Source organism: Triticum urartu, unplaced genomic scaffold, assembly GCF_003073215.2.
Source record: "Triticum urartu cultivar G1812 unplaced genomic scaffold, Tu2.1 TuUngrouped_contig_5696, whole genome shotgun sequence".
Taxonomy (NCBI): domain Eukaryota; kingdom Viridiplantae; phylum Streptophyta; class Magnoliopsida; order Poales; family Poaceae; genus Triticum; species Triticum urartu.
The window spans coordinates 1-16,967 of record NW_024116391.1 but is presented as its reverse complement, the minus strand read 5'-3'; the positions used below and the strand labels follow the sequence as shown (position 1 = coordinate 16,967).

The following is a 16,967-nucleotide window of genomic DNA, read 5'->3' as shown; positions in this document are numbered from 1 at the left end:
CCTCCGACGAGGTCCACTCCCTGCCCTGGGAGGAGCTCGAGTTCGACATTGCGCGGTGGATCCCGGCCTTCAAGATGGTGTTCCGCATCCTCATCCCCAGCGAGCGCCGCCTCTCCGACCGTGTCTTCGAGGGCCTCGCCCCCTACGGCGACCTCGCCTTCGTCGCCGCGGTACGCACCCAGGCGCTGCAGCTCATCTCGTTCGGCGACGCGGTTGCCGCTGCCAGCCGCGCGCCGGAGCGCCTCTTTCGTGTCATCGACATGTACGAGGCGGTGCGCGATCTCCTCCCCGACCTCGACCCTGTTTTCGCCGACCCCTACTCCGCAGCGCTCCGCGCCGAGGTCTCTGCTGTGTGCAACACCCTCGGCTCCTCCATCAAAGGTATATTCATGGAGCTGGAGAATCTTATCCGCCGTGACCCGGCTCGCGTTGCGGTGCCCGGCGGCGGCATACACCCAATCACTCGCTATGTCATGAACTATCTCCGTGCCGCATGTGGTTCAAGACAGACACTGGAAGAGGTGATGGAAGGTGACCTGGGTGCTCTCGGCGTGACCGCCATTGCCGTCGATCCTGACCGCCCCACTTCGTCGCTCGCGGTGCACATTGCGTGGATCATGGACGTGCTTCACAAGAATCTGGAGAGCAAATCCAAGATATACAGGGACCCGCCGCTGGCCTCCATCTTCTTGATGAATAATGGCAAGTACGTCATCCACAAGGTGAATGACAGTGAGCTTGGGGTTTTACTCGGCGATGACTGGATGAAGCAGATGTTGAGCAGAGTGCGCCGGTGGAGTATGGAGTACCAGCGCGGGGCGTGGGCGAAGGTGATGTCGGTGCTGCAGACCGGAGGCTCTGGGTTTTCTGGTCTCCCACCGAAGGCCATGCTTCAGAAACTTCAGATGTTCAATGGCTACCTGGAGGAGATTCGGGCGGCCCAGTCCGAGTGGGTGATCACGGATGATCAGCTGCGCGCCGATGTTAAGGCAGCAATAGCAGATTCGGTGCTGCCTGCATACAAGGGCTTGATTGCGAGGCTGAGATCGTCTCCAGATCCTCCGCAGGATCTGTTCATCAAGCATACCCCAGAGGATGTTGAGGCATGCATCCAACATTTGTTTGAAGGAATTGGGAAATGATTGGTTATCTTGTACTGTAGCATCTTATTGGTCGTGCCTGTGATTTTCGTATCATCACTAAAGTACTGTTGTGGCCGATATCTGAAGTTCTGAACATGGATAATGGGGAAATAATGGTACCACTTTGGGTTTGATGGTGTTTTGCCATGAGGTTAGGCTTTATATTAGACGCGCAAATCATTGTCTTCTCCAACTGTGTAAATTATTGTAGGCATTTCTCTGTCAGTTGTTAATGGTAGTCTTATTCAAAACATTACCTGTCTTCTTATTTATCGTGTTTCAGTGCCTGGTTGTTCAGGTGATGAAGGAGAAACGCTTATCTTAAGTCAGATCTGCCAAGCTTGGCTGTTGTCTGTTGTGATTGCGTGTGTGTGACCCAACTTTTATGATGGTTAGCCTAGTAGTATGGTTATTATAGAAAGCATGCAAGTTAATCTGGTCCCTCTCTCCTATGGGTGTGATATGCCCTGAGCAGATGGGTCTGTATTTCTCTTGTATTTTTTTTCTTTTTTAACAATTTGCAATGATATTTTCCCTTCAATTTCTGAAAAAACTCTGTCATAAAGTTATTCAAATGAAAGGTTGTGGCTAAGGCCACAACTCTTGAAAATTCAGTTGTCAACACAAGTGTATATTCTTTTTGTAAAGCCCATATGGGATAACGGGTCTTCTCTTTATCATTTACTCCCTACTAACTTTGTACTAAATCAACGACACTTATTTCTGAACGGAGTACAATTTTGCGCTGTTTGTGGAAGCATGCCCTTTGACTCTTGAATGACTGGTGTTCCTTCTCTAAATTAATCACTTGATGCTTTCAAATTACTCTTCATTAAACTGTTGAATGCTGCTATCCTGAAGTAAGTTCGTTTTGACCCTTCGACAAATAGAGTTTGTTATTTACTGAATACCTCGTCTGTGTGTACATATGCTGATATCATGCACGACCGATGCTCCTTTTGCTAAAATGGTGTTCTGAGCTTGTGCACTATTTTGGAATATCAAATAACTGCACATGTAGTTATATATCTTAGTGCCACAGTAGGTGAAGAATGTTCTGTTCCTCAGTCTCTGAATTTGCCTTCACTGTGGTTTGTTTTGAACTCATTCTTTCAGAATGTGAGACATTTTAACTAGTCAACTTTGTCAGCTGCAGATTATTGATTGGACTGGATACCACATTCCTCTTTTATATGCTTGCACGGAGGAGTTGGGACTTGAGAGCTCCATTCATTCACAAGTTACAGATCTATTTGAGGTGAGAATGGTTACTCCCAATCAGTTCCCTTCTCTAGCTTCTCGAGTTTACATAACCTGATCACGGTGTTATGCCTTTGACTTTTTAGTTTCCTTTCTTAAATTAATTGCTGAGAATGCTGAGCTTGCCATATTGTGTATAACATAACAAATGAAACACATGTTATGCCTTTGATTTCTTGATCTTCTTTCTTAATTAATTGCTGAGAATGCTGAGCTTACCATATTGTGTATAACATAACAAACGAAACACATGTTATGCCTTTGATTTCTTGATTTCCTTTCTTAAATTAATTTCTGAGAATGCTGAGCTTATCATATTGTGTATAACATAACAAAGGAAACACATGCCAGTGACTCTTTCTTACAAGGCAGACTTCAAGTAAAAGCCAAAAGATTGAACCAAACGCATTAGGTTAATTCGTTAATGCAATGAGAAAAAATATATCTTATTTGAGCATTTGATTCTTTAAAACTGTGGAATTACATTTTTCACTATGTAATCGGTTGCTATCCTATAAACCCTCTCTGTTGGGTGCACCGCATCATCAGATAGGGGTAAATCTGTTGCAAAGTATTCCGACCTCTGTGAGCCCAGTCCCACAACATCCCAGTGTTGTCTCTGTAAATCCTGTTATCATGGCAAAGTCGATGAGAACTGGTATAATTACAAGAAAGCATGTAGGGTGACAAGAATAACTCAAACTGATAACTCTGCTTTCTGCCATTAAACTGTTAGCTTTTTGGCTTTCTTCTAAAAGCTTCTAGTTGTACATGGCCAAGTATATCACCATGCTTTAATAATTCTTCTTTGGCTAGGATTATGATGCAATCTTGGTGTTTTCCAGCTGAACTAACTATTTGTAGCTTGCTAATTCTGATTTAGCTACTATTACTCAGTGTAGTTAGTTCTGAATAAAAACACCAAGAAAGCAGTAGTTAGTTCTTGGTGTTTTTATTCAGAACTGATTACTGCTTTCTTGGTGTTTTTATTCAGAAATAACTAATCAGTGTAGTTAGTTCTGAATAAAAACACCAAGAAAGCATATTAATCATAGCTAAAGCAGAATTAGCAAGCTACCGTGGAGTATTAGTGATCTTAGAGGTGTCCACTGTTACTAGATATAAGTTGGGAATCATGACATTTGCTTGAAAACGTACCATATTTATTGGTGCCCTGAAGGATCACCGTCAAAGCTTCGTAGGCGTTCAAGTACACAATTTTGCTTCCTCTGAGTGAGCCTTGTAATGTTGGAATCAACTTCTGAAGTTTGGAGTTGTAGACCTGGGCCTCACTGTTCTGCTCATCGACACAGCCCCTCTCAAGGTCTCCACTCAATGTGATCTGCAAGGGTATGCAGCCAAATGGAGGAAGACCTGCCAAGATGAACTGCCGCCCCCCGAGGTTATACAGCTCCTGCATTCCAGTTCAGGTTTTATTATTTTGAGAAAATAAACATAGTTGTGGTTTATATGTTACAGAATACTTATAACAGAAGCAGCTTGGTAGACAAAGACCCAGAATTGCCTAATTTTACCTTGACATGAGCACGCACCAACTGGAGCACAGTATCTTGGTATTCACCAATGCCCAGCCTCCTCCTCGATGAACGGTAGTAATGAGTGAAATCATTGGTTCCCGCGTTGATGAACATCAGAGAGCTGGCAATGATCCTGGCAGCCTCCTTGTCCCCGGCGATGCTCCTGAGGCGAGGAAGGTACTCGTCCCTGAAGAGGTCCCCCTGCGCCGACAATGGCATGGTGTTGGCCAGGTGCGACGTCCGGTCGTCGAACCCGGACCCGGCCGACGCGAAGTTCACCCCCGTCATGATGTCCTTGTCGGACAGGCTTCTGTCCAGGAACGGCGGCGCGAACTCCTTGAGCTGCAGCCTCTCGTTGAGGAGGTCCGGTACGAGCCGGCCATTGGAGAACCTCCCCGTTGGCCTGCTCCCCGGGAAGTCCCTCCCGTATGGTGGGTGGTTCGCCAGGCCCAGAGTCGGGATGTGGTTGTTGTTGCCGGTGTCGAAGATGGAGTCGCCGAAGTAGAAGATGGCCGGGAACTTTGGCTGCTGGGTTCTCTTGGTGGATGAAATGGCGGGGGAAGCAAGGAGGAGGAGGAGCGCCAGGAGAAGGAGGATGGCAGGGTGCGCCATGGGAGAGGTTCTTGCCTGGGCTGAGGTTCTAGGCCTCTGCAACTGGTCCTTACGTATAATATTTCGCGTCGTGAATGACTGGTAATAACTCTGCAAAAGATCCTGCTGATTCGTTGTGACTCGCTCACATCTTCCTGGAGTAATATAGTAGCATTTCTTGCACGAAATGAATATTGGATACTCTTGTTTTTTTGCATGAAACTAATACTCCTGCACTAATAAGGTGCTCGATCGGAAGTTTTTCGCAAAGAAAAAGAGGCGCTCCTAATGGAAATCCTTATCTTTCTGGGTACTACTCCTTATTATTGGCCCATGATGTTGTTGTTTTCGGCAGGATTGGAGACTTTGTAACCTACTCCTCGTGGGGTGTATGCGACGCAGGTCGTTGTTGGTCACTATTTTAGTGCTAGATACCTCCGTATCTAAACAAATCCAAGACAAGTAATTCGGAACGGAGGGAGTAACATATAGCATTGCTCCTGAAGAGCAACTTAGCCGAAGTAGGAGCGTACACGAAATATGGTTGTGTGTGCCAATCTTTTAATCGGGCTGCAAATGTTCTTCTGATCCACGAAACATTCTTGTTCTGGAAAAGGGATTGTGCGCTGCACAAAGAAACAATGTAGTACGTGCGGACCAGTGTTTTGCTGCGCGACAAACTGTTATCTGTGTGCCGACTTCTGATGGGAGGATGGTGGGTTTGGCGGCATACGAGTGCCGTGTCGATGGATTGGGCAGGGAAGACGGGGTTGGTCATGCATGGGAACAAGACGCAAGTTCACGGGCCGGTGGAACTTGTAGCGTACAATCCTTCCAGAAATTTTTGATACGTGATGGCGACACGGCAACAACGAGTGATCCGGCAGAAGTCAGAAGCGGGCGAAATCGAGTTGCGCGGGAGTTTTGGTACCTACTTTTTTTTTTGAGGGGAGTGTTGGTACCTGCTTGGGACTCGCCTGAAGCGCTTCCGTCAATGGGCCGGCCCAACTATCGGATTGCAAATGTTCCTCTCGTTGCAATTATATTTCTATCTTCTCTCAAAGCAATATATTTTTCTATCTATACTGGCTTGATTGGTTCAGTTTTCATACGGTTTTTGTCGGTTTTCTATGTTAGTTTATTTCTTCCCTTTTTCAAGTTTTCTTTACGGTTTCCATTGGACTTAGAACCTTTGGTTGTTTTTTTTTCTACGAGTCATGCATACCGGTTTTCTGTGTTTTTCTTGCATTTCTTTCAATGATTCTTTTTGTGTTCCTTCATCTTTTTTCTACGAGTCATGTGTACCGATTTTCTCCCTTTTTAATCAAGATTGTATAATCATTTTAATAAAAATGTCACACACATTATTTTAGTTGTATGAAACACTTGTTTTGAATTACGTCAAGTTTTTTCCCATCACATAATTTATTTCAAATACACAATGAACATTTTTTTCCTGTATGCAACACTAACATTCTTTATACACATTTAACATTTTTCACATACGTAATTAACATTTTTTTCAAATATATGTTTTGACATATACTTTTTATCATACAATTTTTACATTTTCCATGCACATTACGAATATTTTTTATAAAATTTAATATTTTTCAAATCCATGATTAGGATTATTTTTGAACATATCTTTTCATGTCTGCTTTTTCATACAGGTTTACATATTTTGTATGTATTGGGAACATTTCTTATATAGGTTTAATATTCTTTAAATACATGATTAACATTTTTTTCAAATATATTTTTTATGTCTACTTTTTTCGTACACCATGTGCATTTTTATACAACTTTACCCCTGTTTAAAATACATATTTGTTCATATATATTTTTTCATCCATGATCAATCGCGGAGCTAGAAATTTTGTGAAGCCTGTGCAAACTTGAGCCTAAATATCTGGTCTAGAACACAATTGGGTGTTACAGTACACAACATATAAAATAGCTCCAAACATCTGAGTTTGGTCCAAGGAAGGAGAGAGGGGCATAGGCCCCCTCAACCTCAACATAGCTCCGCCAGTGAATATGAAGTCAAAATATAAACATAGTAGTCGTGCAAATGTTGTTATGACTACTATGTTTATATTTTGCATGACTACTATATCATAGGACCACGGCCTAGCACTTCCTCTGCACCAAGGCCTGCCTCCGCTTGTCGCCAATCTGTCTCAAGATACGTACAAACGGACAGCTAAAGTGCGGACAAGGGTTGTGACTGCTCGTGTTCCTCTCAAGTAATTATTCTGGAAAGAGCAAACTTAACACCCTATGACTGTTGAACATTATGCTTGATATAGGCCAAGTTTTTTTAAAAGCATAAGTGTGAAAAAATAACTTACATAATATTCTGCTTCATTATTATAAAAACATCATTAAGTTTGTGCTAACTTAAATTTACCACTATGATTGCCAATAAAATAAAATAGTAATAATTTCACCAGAAGAGATCTTAACTGCAAATTCTCTTTTGATGTATATTATCATGATTTTCGAAGCAAGTCACCTCACATTTAACTTCAAGAAATCAAATTATCATGTTTAACAAATAAATAAATTTTGTGGTGTTTGGCGACTTTTTCTCTTATGCATCAGATTTTTTTCTTTTTTCGAAAAGGGGAACTCCCCGGTCTCTGCATCAGAACGATGCATACGGCCACATTTATTAGCAAGTAAAAAGGTTCAACAAGGTCTTTAAGTCTGTGAACAAAAAGGATCGGCTAGCTCACACAGAGCGTCAACGCCAAAACAGAAAACCTGACAAGCCACAACCGGCTGGCAAAATAACAGATAGGTAAACTAATCGCCTATCCTATTACATGACCGTCATCCAAACCGGTTGAAGATATCCCGCGCTACCATCTCCCACCGGACAGATCCAGTAACCAAACGCTCCCTGGCCTCCGTCGGAGTGAGTAAGGACCACATACGGATCAGCGCAGTAGCCCAGAATAAAACCTGCAAAAAATGAATAGTTGGTGTTCTGTTAAATGCCAAATCATTTCTGCAATTCCAAATTGCCCATAACAACGCACACACTCCTACACGAATGTGTCTAGCTGTTTCTGGCTCTATCCCAGCAAGCCACGTCCAGAATAACGTGTTGACCGAAGTCGGAGGAGTAATGTTAAAGGCAATTTGCACAGAGCGCCACAACCCTCGTGCCAACGGGCAGTCAAAGAAGAGGTGCTTGATAGTCTCTTCCCGATCACAGAAGCTACACCTAGTAGAGCCTGTCCAGTTTCGCTTAACTAGATTGTCCTTTGTTAAAATTACTTGTTTATGAACAAATCACATAAACACTTTGATCTTCAAAGGGACCTTGACTTTCCAAACCTCTTTGGAACTAGGAATCACACTAGAGTTAATAATATCGATATACATCGATTTAACTGTGAACTCCCCAGATCTAGTAAGCTTCCACCGCAACTGATCGGGCTGAGGAGTTAACTGAACCTCCATCAGTCGACGAACCAAGTGAAGCCATGCTTCCCACTGATCACCCACAAGCACCCTCCTAAACTGAATGTTAAGTGGAATGGACTGCATGACCGTAGCAACAAGAGCCTCGCGACGCTGAATAATACGATAAATGGACGGATACTGGGTCGCCAAAGGCGCGTCACCAGGCCACGTATCTTCCCAGAATCGAGTGTTGTTGCCATTACCGACAATAAACCTAGTTCTGTTAAAGAAGGTAGCTTTGACTCTCATGAGCCCCTTCCAGAACGGCGAATCAGTTGATCTGACAGTGACCTGGGATAGGGTCTTGGACTGCAGATATTTACTACGTAAAGTCTGCGCCCATGTTGCCTCCGTCTCAAGTGACAACTTATACAGCCATTTACTAAGCAGGCATCTGTTCTTGACCTCTAAATTTGCAATACCAAGGCCCCCCTGGTCCTTTGGTCGACAGATAATATCCCATTTGGCTAGTCGGTATTTTCTCTTAATTTCATCACTCTGCCAAAAAAATCTGGATCGATAGAAGTCAGTCTTTTCCTAACCCCAACTGGGACCTCAAAGAAAGATAATATGAACATAGGTAAACTCGTGAGCACCGAGTTAATAAGAATCAACCGGCCTCCATAAGACATGAGTTTTCCTTTCCAGCAACTCAGTTTCTTCTCAAACCGATCCTCTATGCACTTCCACTCGCTGTTTGTTAGCTTACGATGGTGAATGGGAATACCTAGATACGTAAAAGGTAAAGCTCCCACTTCACAACCAAACAATTGTCTATATGTCTCTTGTTCGTCTTTGGATCTACCAAAGCAGAACAACTCGCTTTTATGGAAATTAATCTTAAGCCCCGTCAATTGTTCAAATAAGCATAACAATAACTTCATGTTTCTCGCTTTAGTCAAATCGTGTTTCATGAAGATGATTGTATCATCAGCGTACTGCAGGATGGACACACCACCATCGACCAGATGAGGCACCAAGCCACCCACCTGACCGGCTTCTTTTGCCCTCCCTATCAGGATCACCAACATGTCAACCACAATATTGAATAATATTGGGGACATAGGATCGCCTTGTCTCAACCCCTTATGCGTTTGGAAATAATGGCCTATATCATCATTCACTTTAATACCAACACTCCCTTTTTGCATGAATGCTTCCACCTGGCGTCGCCAAGCTTCATCAAAGCCCTTCATGCGTAAGGCCTGTTGAAGGAACAGCCATTTGACTTTATCATATGCCTTCTCGAAATCCACTTTGAAAATAACTCCATCAAGTTTTTTCGTGTGGATCTCATGGAGCGTTTCATGAAGGACCACAACCCCTTCCAGGATGTTCCTGTCCGGCATGAAGGCTGTTTGAGTAGGCTGCACCACGGCGTGCGCAATCTGTGTTAGCCTAATCGTCCCAACCTTGGTAAAAATCTTGAAACTGACATTCAGAAGACAGATAGGCCGAAATTGCTCGATTCTCACGGCCTCTGTTTTCTTAGGGAGCAGGGTTATTGTTCCAAAATTTAGCTGGAAAAGCTGCAAATGTCCCGAGAACAAATCATGGAACATTGGCCACAGGTCCCCTTTAATAATGTGCCAGCACTTCTTATAAAACTCAACCGGGAAACCATCCGGACCGGGTGCCTTATTATTTTTCATCTGGGATACGGCCTCGAACACCTCCTTTTCCGAAAAAGGGGCGGTTAATATATCATTCTCCACAGGCGTAAGTTGAGGTACATCGTCGACTCTAGACTCATCCAGAGACACACAGTTCTCCTCTGGTGGTCCAAACAATCGTTTGTAATACTCAGTAATGTAAAGTTTCAAATTTTCCTGACCTATAATCGTACCCTCATCTTGTTCTAGCTGGAAGATTCTCTTCTTCCTATGTTTGCCATTGGCAATCATGTGGAAGAGTTGAGTGTTCGCGTCCCCCTGGACCACTCTTCGTACCTTGGCCCGCAGAGCCCACTTTAATTCTTCTTCACGAAGAAGTTCTTTCAGCCTCATCTCAGCGTCAAGCTTGGTATGAAGCTCGGTGGCAGGCAACACCGTGGTTTCGGCTTTAACATCTAAGGACTGAATAAGGGCAAGGAGCCGTTCCTTTTCAACCTTATAGATCCCACTGAGATGTTTAGCCCATCCACGTAGGAAACTTCGCAGATGCCTAATCTTATTCTGCCAATGCTCAAGCGCATTCCTACTGCCTGCATCCTTAGCCCACTCTCTGGCTACGAGATCCAGGAAGCCTTCTCTTTCAAACCACGCAAGCTCGAACGAGAACAAATTCTTGTTGCCCGAGTAGGTAGCCCCACCAGAGTCAAGAAAAAGAGGCGTGTGATCAGAAATCCCGCGAGAGAGAGCCTGGACTGTTACACAGGGAAACTTCTGTTCCCATTCGACACTAGCGAGTATCCGATCCAACTTTTCAGACGTTGGATTTGGCATGGCGTTAGCACAAGTGAACTTCCTACTTGAAAGCTCAATCTCTCTCAGATCCAAGCTTTCAATGATAGTGTTGAACATGAACGACCATCTCCCATCAAAATTATCATTGTTCTTCTCATCACGTCTCCTAATAATGTTAAAGTCTCCCCCAACGAGAATGGGGAGCTACTCAGAACCGCAAACTCTAACTAGGTCGGCCAAGAAATCTGGTTTTAGTTCTGCCTGCGCGGCCCCATACACCGCCACCAGAGCCCAGTCAAAACCGTCAACCTTGGACCGCACCCTGAACTTTACAGCAAAATCTCCCATGACCACACTTCGAACTTCGAGAGAATCGCATCGAACACCAAGTAAGATTCCTCCCGATCTCCCTCTCGGTGGCAGACAATGCCAGTCAAACTCAATACCCCCCAAAAGAGTGTTGAGAAATTGTGGCGAGAAATTCTCTCTACCAGTTTCCGACAGCGCAATAAAATCCAGACGCTGTTCGATGGATGTATCTGCAAGAAACCTTCTTTTAGCCAAGTCCTTAAGACCTCTGCTATTCCAAAAGATTCCTCTCATATCTCGTCGTGGAATTTTTTAGCCGTGCGGATCCTAGCACTCCTACGCACTGCGGACATTGGGTAAATCTTGCGCTTCCATTTGCACTTAGGGCTGGTCCTCGCGTCCGCCCGGTCCACTCTCCCCGTTTCAGGGGGTCTAACACCATCCATGTCGACACTCTCATCCTCCTCCTCTGGCTCCGGGAGGGGAGGCGCGAGATCGGCACAAAAATCATCGAGCACCCGGATTCCCAAAGCATCAATCTCGGAATCATTCATGGGTTCGATGGCAACTAAGTTTCAAATCACATCTAAAGCCCTCTCAGCTTCTAGATCTAGCAAATCATTGATGGAATTAGAAATTTCACCATCGTTACTACCTAGTGAAATTCCTAGTTGGTTTGCATTATCAATAATCTCATTGTTCGAAAAATGCAAGATGGAATTAGAAGTGTTCACTGACATACCAGTAGTGACCTGGACGTCATGAAGCTTGGCCGCCCTCACAGCGCACCGCTGCTGCATGTCGTCCACCTCCGGACGACCCTGAAGACGACAGCTCAACCGTCAGCCCTCAGACGCCTGGTCCGGAATCTCGCCGAACTGAATAACCTCCTCCCGAGTGAAGTTGCCCGGGGACTGACCTCCTTTCACCCCCCAACACTCAACCGGTCTCCATGACCAGGAGAGGGCGCTGAGACAGCTGATGGGGAACCAAGGGCCTCCTGCCCCCACTCCCCGCCCACCCCGGACTGTAGGCCAGGAGTGGTCACCGGCGCCAACGGTGGGGCGGTCCCCCTAGGCGCGGAAGGTGGAGATGACCTCGAGGCCAACCGCCCCAAGCCCCCTCCAAAGACTGGGCCTGCCTCCTGCAGCGTCGGACCAGCGATAGGAGAAGGGGGCGCCGAGGCCACCTGCCCCGGCCCCCCTCCCGAAGGTGACCCCTCCCTCACGGTAGCACCGACCGGAGCGAGAGGAGAAGGGGGCGCCGAGGCCACCTGCCTCGACCCCCGTGCACAGCTCAGAGCCACCACCTGCAGTTCTGCTGTCTCCACAAAAACCGAGGGGGCGAGATCACTATCTCCAAACCCTCCTCCGCGCAAGGGCCCTCCACACCCAGACCCTCAAAGTCCAACGCGGGTAAAGAGTGCTCAAAATCCTCCACAGACTCCACCTGCTCGCTCCAAAGTCTCGAAGGTGCAGAAGCGGCCTCAATAGATCCAAATCTCAGATTGGTAGACGACAGTGAGGAGGGAGGCGCCGTCCTATCTCCGGTCGTCTGAGCAACAGACCCCGGTCCCTCGGACATCTCTCGTGCAGGGTCAGCGGTCGGAGTCTCCTTAACCCCCACACCCTCATCATCCTCGTGCATATCAACATCAGTGGCAGCAGGTGCCTCAGCAAACAGGCTGTCATCCTCAAACTCAATCTGAAGGTTGTAAACCTGGCCTCGATAAGCCCACTTGACCACATCAGGCACAAACTCGATGTCCAAAATACTGACAAGTAAGCGAGCAACCCCATGGGCTCTAGTAAATGCCATATCCACTCTCTCAGGCTTTCCCACCATGATGCCCAAACTAGCAACAACCCTAGCATCCTGCATAGGTTTGGAAGGAGCTCCCGAAAAACGTAACCAAGCCTGGGTAAGAGGTTTCTTATGCATCAGATATCTTATGGCCAATAAATTTTGTTTCAATCCGTGCATGCACTGGTGCCCAGGTAAACCAGGACCAGCAGTAAAATCTGCCCATTGTTTATCAAGCATGTGCAAGTGCCCGGGGTGGCTGGGCGCTGGCTCCACCCCTGTTCACGATGTACATTCTTCTTATCCATTAGAAACATTTTTCTATGCAGGTTTAACATTTTTCAAATGCATGATTTTTTATGTAAAGTGGTTTTTGTAATAGAAAAAGGTAAAAAAATAAAGAAAAAATAAATTGTGAAAAAGGATGAAAAAATGACCGCTTAAGGCCTGTGGTCCTCCCGCGCGCTGGTCCAACCAGTGTCGTAGGCACTTTAAGGGAGACCTTTTTTAGTGTCGCAATAGGGGACACATAGTCGTATCCTGGAAAATACACCATTTTTTTGCTAGTACACAAATTATGTACCATATTTTTATAGAAGGCAAAAAATATGTCACAAGAGATGCTAGAAGCAAAACAAGCTAAGCTACCGACAGACATCCACACACCCACAAGAATATTACAAGCTACTCTCTCACAAAGATTTGAAAACACCACTCCTGCAGTTCTCCAAGTCTGAACCTCATCTAGAATAAGGTTTACAAACTGAGGGATGTTGCATTGCTGAGCAACATTCCCAAACACCCTGGCATTGCTTTATTTCCATAGGCTCTATGCAATAAGAACAACAATTGAATCAAAGCTCTTATTGAATGGTTTTAACAAAGTTTGGCGTGAATAACAATAAGATACACCATTCAGAGTGGGCTCGCTATAAAGGAAGAAAGACCCAAGTTGGTTGAGCGGCAGGGCAAATCCTATATGAACTTATTGCATCAGATTATCATTCGAATGCACAGAAGAAACAGAGCTAACTATTGATTTGGGACGACCCACAAGTGACTACTATAACCGGTTTTGGGAACCTTCTAGAGGTTTCCTGATTTTTTTTCCTCTTGTTTTCTTTACTCATTTTTTGACATCTCTTTTGATTTCTTTTTTTATATTTCTTTTTTCTCTTCTTTTCTTTGAAGTTTTGGAAATTCAAAGACTATTCATAAATTTTAATTTTTTTAAAAAAATTACAAAATTTTCACATTTCTAAAAAGATTTTGGAAATTTAAAATTTGTTCCTCATTTTTAAATGCTTAGCATAACAAAATTTGTTTGCATCTTTCAGAAAAAGTTAAAGTTTTTTACAAGTCATTGAGTTTATTTTATCCCCAATTTTTAAAAAGTTCTTGTTTTATTTTTTCACAAAATTTTAGAAAATATTTACCTTTTCAAAATATATTGATGTTTCAAAAGAATGTTTGCAAATTTGAAAAATGTTTGTATTTTCTACAAAATTCTCAATTTTTCATAAAAAACAAACTTTTTAAAATATACCTTTTCCATGATTTCTTCGAAAAAATAAAAAAAGAGTGCTCCAATCAATAATTTGCTTAAATAGTCAAACTCTCTACTGTTCCTACCCGTCATCGCTACCATATCCGATCGCCATAGTGTGCGGAAGTGGGCCGACCCACTCGGGGATTGTCCTTTGCGGAAAGGTGGCAATTTGGCGCTATAAGCGTCCGGGGATCCCATTTGGCGCGCGGGTCGTTGGTTAGCGACCGGCCGACCGCGCGCTTCCATTCTGTGTACGTTTGGACCGGCCGAACTTCGCTCTAGAACTTTCCCCAACTGGTTTTTATTCGTTTTTCTTATTTTTCCATTTTTTTCTCCTTTTTCATTTTCAATTTTACTTTCCTTTTTATTTTTCGTCTTTGATTTTATTACATCTTTAATTTTACTTGTAATTTCTTAATTTTGTGAACAATTTTAAAATTTGTGAACTTTTTTTAAAATAGTGAAATATTTTCAAAATCATGAAGATGTTTCAACTTCGTGATTTTTTGAAATCGTGAACATATTTTCAAATTCATGGAGATTTCGTTACAAATTCGTGAACATTTTTACAAACCCATGAACATTTTTTATTCAATGAACTTGCTTTAAAATTTGTGAACAATTTTTGAAATTTACGATTTTTTTTTGAATTTTGCGAACATGTTTAAAAAATCATAAACATTTTTTGAATTCATGAACATTTGTTATCAAGTTCATGAACATTTTGGGAACATGTGAACATTTTTTGCTTTGACGAGCATTGTGTTATAAAATTGTTAACATTTATCTAATCTACAATCATTTTTTTTGAAACTTGTGAACAATTTTTAAATATATGAACATTTTTTGAAATCACGAACATTCCTGAAAATGTCTGTACTAGCTTGGGCTGGAAAGTCTTGTCATGTGTTTACCCTGGCCATAAATCCATGCACGTGTTGAGCCTGGCCCGGGTGTTGGAAGTTTGACACCTGTCTTATACAAAATTTGTCTAGGGCCCACTAATCAAGTCTTAGCATATGTATATAGCTTGTTTCGTAGCCATTGGGCTAGAACATGAACCAAACGTCTAGATCATAGGCTAGCCTGATCAGGCAATAAAATGACATATTTTCAGGTGCAGTCCAGGCAACGATTTATTGCAGGTATGAAGTTATGTTCATCAACTAAACTAGCCCATAGACTTTTTTGCTTTGCCTGGACTAGGCGCCAATTTGCCATCTAACGAGAGCCTATGCAAGACCAGGATGTCAAAGAAAAAAAAACCGCAAGGCCAACTACCCCTCCAAACTCCAGGGACACATTTGGTAGCCCGTAATTTTTTTGCCTCCTTGCATATGTGACCGAGTTGGGCCTGACTGACTGAATACAGGATAAAATTATGTTTTGCACATAGTTTTTGGTTTGCATCCTCCTTAGCCTGGCCGAGAAGAAACACACGCATGGTATTTGGTTGCAGACCTGTTCCAGGGAGATGCAGAGTATGTGGTGTGTGGTTACATGCAACACATATAGTGGTAACCTCTTGTTGGAGTGGCGAAGTTACACGCAGGGATGAAAACGGAGCGGAAACAGACGTAATTGAATGGTACCACATTTGTTTTCATATCATTTTGCTGAAGCGAAAACGAATACAGAAACCACAGAAATGAATACGGCAATAGATACTATCGGAAGCGGACACAGACCAAATACAGAGTGGACACAAAAACAAAAGTGGGTGCTGACCGAAACTTAAAAACCCTTGAATCATAGAGAAATACAAACTAACAAACAAATTTAATGAATTGTTAACATGGCTACAAATTAATATGATTATGTTAGCAACTTAGCGTAGTATTTTAGTACTGAACAATTGCGTATGGGGTCTAGTTGAGTACGTGTGTGGTAGTAGAAGTTGAGAATAAAAAAAATGATCCTTTCTATTCATAGTGTCATTGTGTGTTGTTTGGTGGTTGGGCTACAAAGCAGGCATAGGCCTATAGTAAAAATGGAAATTGCATATTTACGAAAACGCAAAGTTCCATTTTCGTGTCTTTTCCCTCGAAAAACACCATTCCGATTTTGTTTATGTTTCCGCATAAAAAAATCTATTTTCATTTCTGTTTTGCAAATTTCCGTTTCCATTTTCATATTTTCTCACCGTTTCCATTTTCCCTCCAGAAACGCAGAAAGTTTTCAGTCCATTTTCATCCCTAGTTACATGCACACTCACATACACAACCCATAAACCCATAAATAGACATAGCATAAACCCATAAACCGGAATCTTAACGCAACCATATTTTTTAAGGAATCTTGGAGGATTCTATTTTTTTTGTTTTTTTCCTTCTATTTTGGTTATTTGATTCCTAGGATTACAATCCCTATATTTTTTGTAGGACTCGCTAGTACTAGCTTTCATAAAACTTTTTTCATCCATTCCAACCTAGAATATTACATATTCACGTGTCAAATCAAATGTCCTATACAAATCTTGTAGTATTAAAGATGGCATGCCACTTCATTCTTGTGTTTGTCCTATTCCTACATTTAAGATATCTTGTAATCAAAGAGGTTCTAAATAACCAATTTGAAACACCACGTTAGCACCTTCAAGAAGGAGGCAACACATACGACAACATTACCAAAATTAACCAGTGAATGCTAGAACTTAGGTTTTCACCATAACGTTGAAATTCCAAAACAACACTTCTAGGAAGAAAATGCCGTGCGGGTGATGTCGTTGCCATATCTAACTAATGAAAACCACATCAAGGAATTCATCTCAGTGTTCAAAAACCCAACATCAATTATCCGTGGTCTTTTCAAAGTTCACCCAAAATATATGACTACTAAAATGACCGCAGGGACCATCTATTGCCCGTATTAGTGAGAAACCTCGTGGAAGTGA

At 43.1% G+C, this 16,967-nt stretch overlaps 2 protein-coding genes across 2 annotated transcripts; one reads left to right on the top strand and one right to left on the bottom strand.

The window, feature by feature from the left end:
- Window positions 1-1,471, top strand: LOC125529566 (exocyst complex component EXO70B1-like; the record flags this gene model as incomplete). The annotated part of the gene is given in 1 exon segment (XM_048693971.1): window positions 1-1,471. A coding segment is annotated over 1 exon segment (1,142 nt), but the record flags the coding sequence as incomplete, so codon positions are not given.
- A 1,469-nt stretch (window positions 1,472-2,940) lies between these two features.
- LOC125529568 (GDSL esterase/lipase At2g31540-like) lies at window positions 2,941-4,840 on the bottom strand. The gene is made up of 3 exons (XM_048693972.1): window positions 3,938-4,840; window positions 3,561-3,816; window positions 2,941-3,030 (listed from the first exon to the last, which is right to left on the bottom strand). The coding sequence occupies exons 1-3, from the start codon at window positions 4,550-4,552 to the stop codon at window positions 2,948-2,950; spliced, it is 954 nt and encodes a 317-aa protein (XP_048549929.1). The 5' UTR covers window positions 4,553-4,840; the 3' UTR covers window positions 2,941-2,947.
- Window positions 4,841-16,967: the final 12,127 nt, after the last annotated feature.

Bases quoted from the DNA above. Each gene is read 5' to 3' on its own strand.
- LOC125529568 (XM_048693972.1), bottom strand. From the start codon at position 4,552: ATGGCGCACCCTGCCATCCTCCTTCTCCTGGCGCTCCTCCTCCTCCTT. The intron at 3,817-3,937 runs GTAAAATTAGGC...ACTGGAATGCAG, and splicing joins TGGTGCGTGCTCATGTCAAG to GAGCTGTATAACCTCGGGGG. The intron at 3,031-3,560 runs GTACGTTTTCAA...CCATGATAACAG, and splicing joins TCAGGGCACCAATAAATATG to GATTTACAGAGACAACACTG.